General features: G+C 49.0%; 1 protein-coding gene across 6 annotated transcripts in view; it reads left to right on the top strand.

Moving 5' to 3' along the window:
* Positions 1-1,225, top strand: part of Scn5a (sodium voltage-gated channel alpha subunit 5) — an 81,763-nt gene that overhangs the window by 74,731 nt on the left and 5,807 nt on the right. For all 6 annotated transcript variants that reach the window (XM_026779074.1, XM_026779072.1, XM_005348090.3 and 3 more), the window contains one exon: positions 798-1,068. In XM_026779074.1, the coding sequence (XP_026634875.1) occupies positions 798-1,068 (271 nt within the window). The remainder of the gene's footprint in view (positions 1-797; positions 1,069-1,225) is intronic.

Raw genomic sequence — 1,225 nt, 5'->3', positions numbered from 1 at the left:
AACATAGAGTAGCTGAGATTGCTCAGTGGTTAATATCATGTACTAGCCTTGTGGTGGTTGCGCACACCTTTATTCTCAGCACTTGGGAGGCAGAGGCATGCAGATATCTGTGAGTTTGGGGCCAGCCTGGTCTACAAGAGCTAGTTCCAGGACAGGCTCTAAAACTACAGTAAAACTCTGTCTTGGAAAAAAAAAAGCATGGAGAAAAGCATATTAATTTGTAAGGCATATACAAGTACTAGGATTGAAGTTTAACTTTGACCTTGAACCTCCAGGATATAATACTAAAAAGCAGCTCAGTGGGGGTTGGAGAAATGGCTCAGTGGTTAAGAGCACTGACTGCTCTTCCAGAGGACCCAGGTTCAATTCCTAGCACCCACATGGCATCCCACAACTGTCTATAACTCCAGTTCCAGGGAATCTGATACCTTCACACCAGTGCACATAAAAATAGAGTTAAAGAATTTTTTTTAAAAAAAAAAAAAAGAGCAACACAGTGGATGGTGTGCTGAAACGCAGGATAAAAGTCTACCTGAAGGTCCACCTGAAGTCTACCAGGATGGCCTGGTGGAGGGGGGAGTCTCAGAACTGGGCCTCAGTGCCTGCCTAGAGGGCATAGGGTTTAGGCAGGCGGGCCAGCTGGTCTACCTCCATGGTGTCTTCCTCTACATGTGTGATAACACAGTAGGGACTGTAGTCCTCAGAGGGTGGTGAGTAGGATGCAGGTTGTCTGGACTGACTGGCAGCTGAGTCTCCTAGGGTCTTTGCTGCACTGAGCCCCTCACCTCTTCTTCTAGAACAAGTACCAAGGCTTCATATTCGACATTGTGACCAAGCAGGCCTTCGATGTGACCATCATGTTCCTCATCTGTTTAAACATGGTGACCATGATGGTGGAGACAGACGACCAGAGCCCTGAGAAGGTCAACATCTTAGCTAAGATCAACCTGCTCTTCGTGGCCATCTTCACGGGCGAGTGCATTGTCAAGATGGCTGCCCTGCGCCACTATTACTTCACCAACAGCTGGAACATCTTCGACTTCGTGGTGGTCATCCTGTCCATCGTGGGTGCGTATGCAAGTTGGCTGGACTGAGAAGTCCTGCCCAGGCCATGCTTCTAATCCAGCCCTCTGTTCTCTCACCCTCTTTCTCTGAATTCCTCACCTCCCCCTTCTTCCCTCCCCCTCCCTCTCCCTCTCCCTCTCCCTCTCTCTCTCTCTCTCTC

The sequence above is a fragment of the Microtus ochrogaster genome, chromosome 5, assembly GCF_000317375.1.
Source record: "Microtus ochrogaster isolate Prairie Vole_2 chromosome 5, MicOch1.0, whole genome shotgun sequence".
Taxonomy (NCBI): domain Eukaryota; kingdom Metazoa; phylum Chordata; class Mammalia; order Rodentia; family Cricetidae; genus Microtus; species Microtus ochrogaster.
The sequence above is the reverse complement of the archived record's forward strand: the minus strand, read 5'-3'. Positions and strand labels throughout refer to the sequence as shown.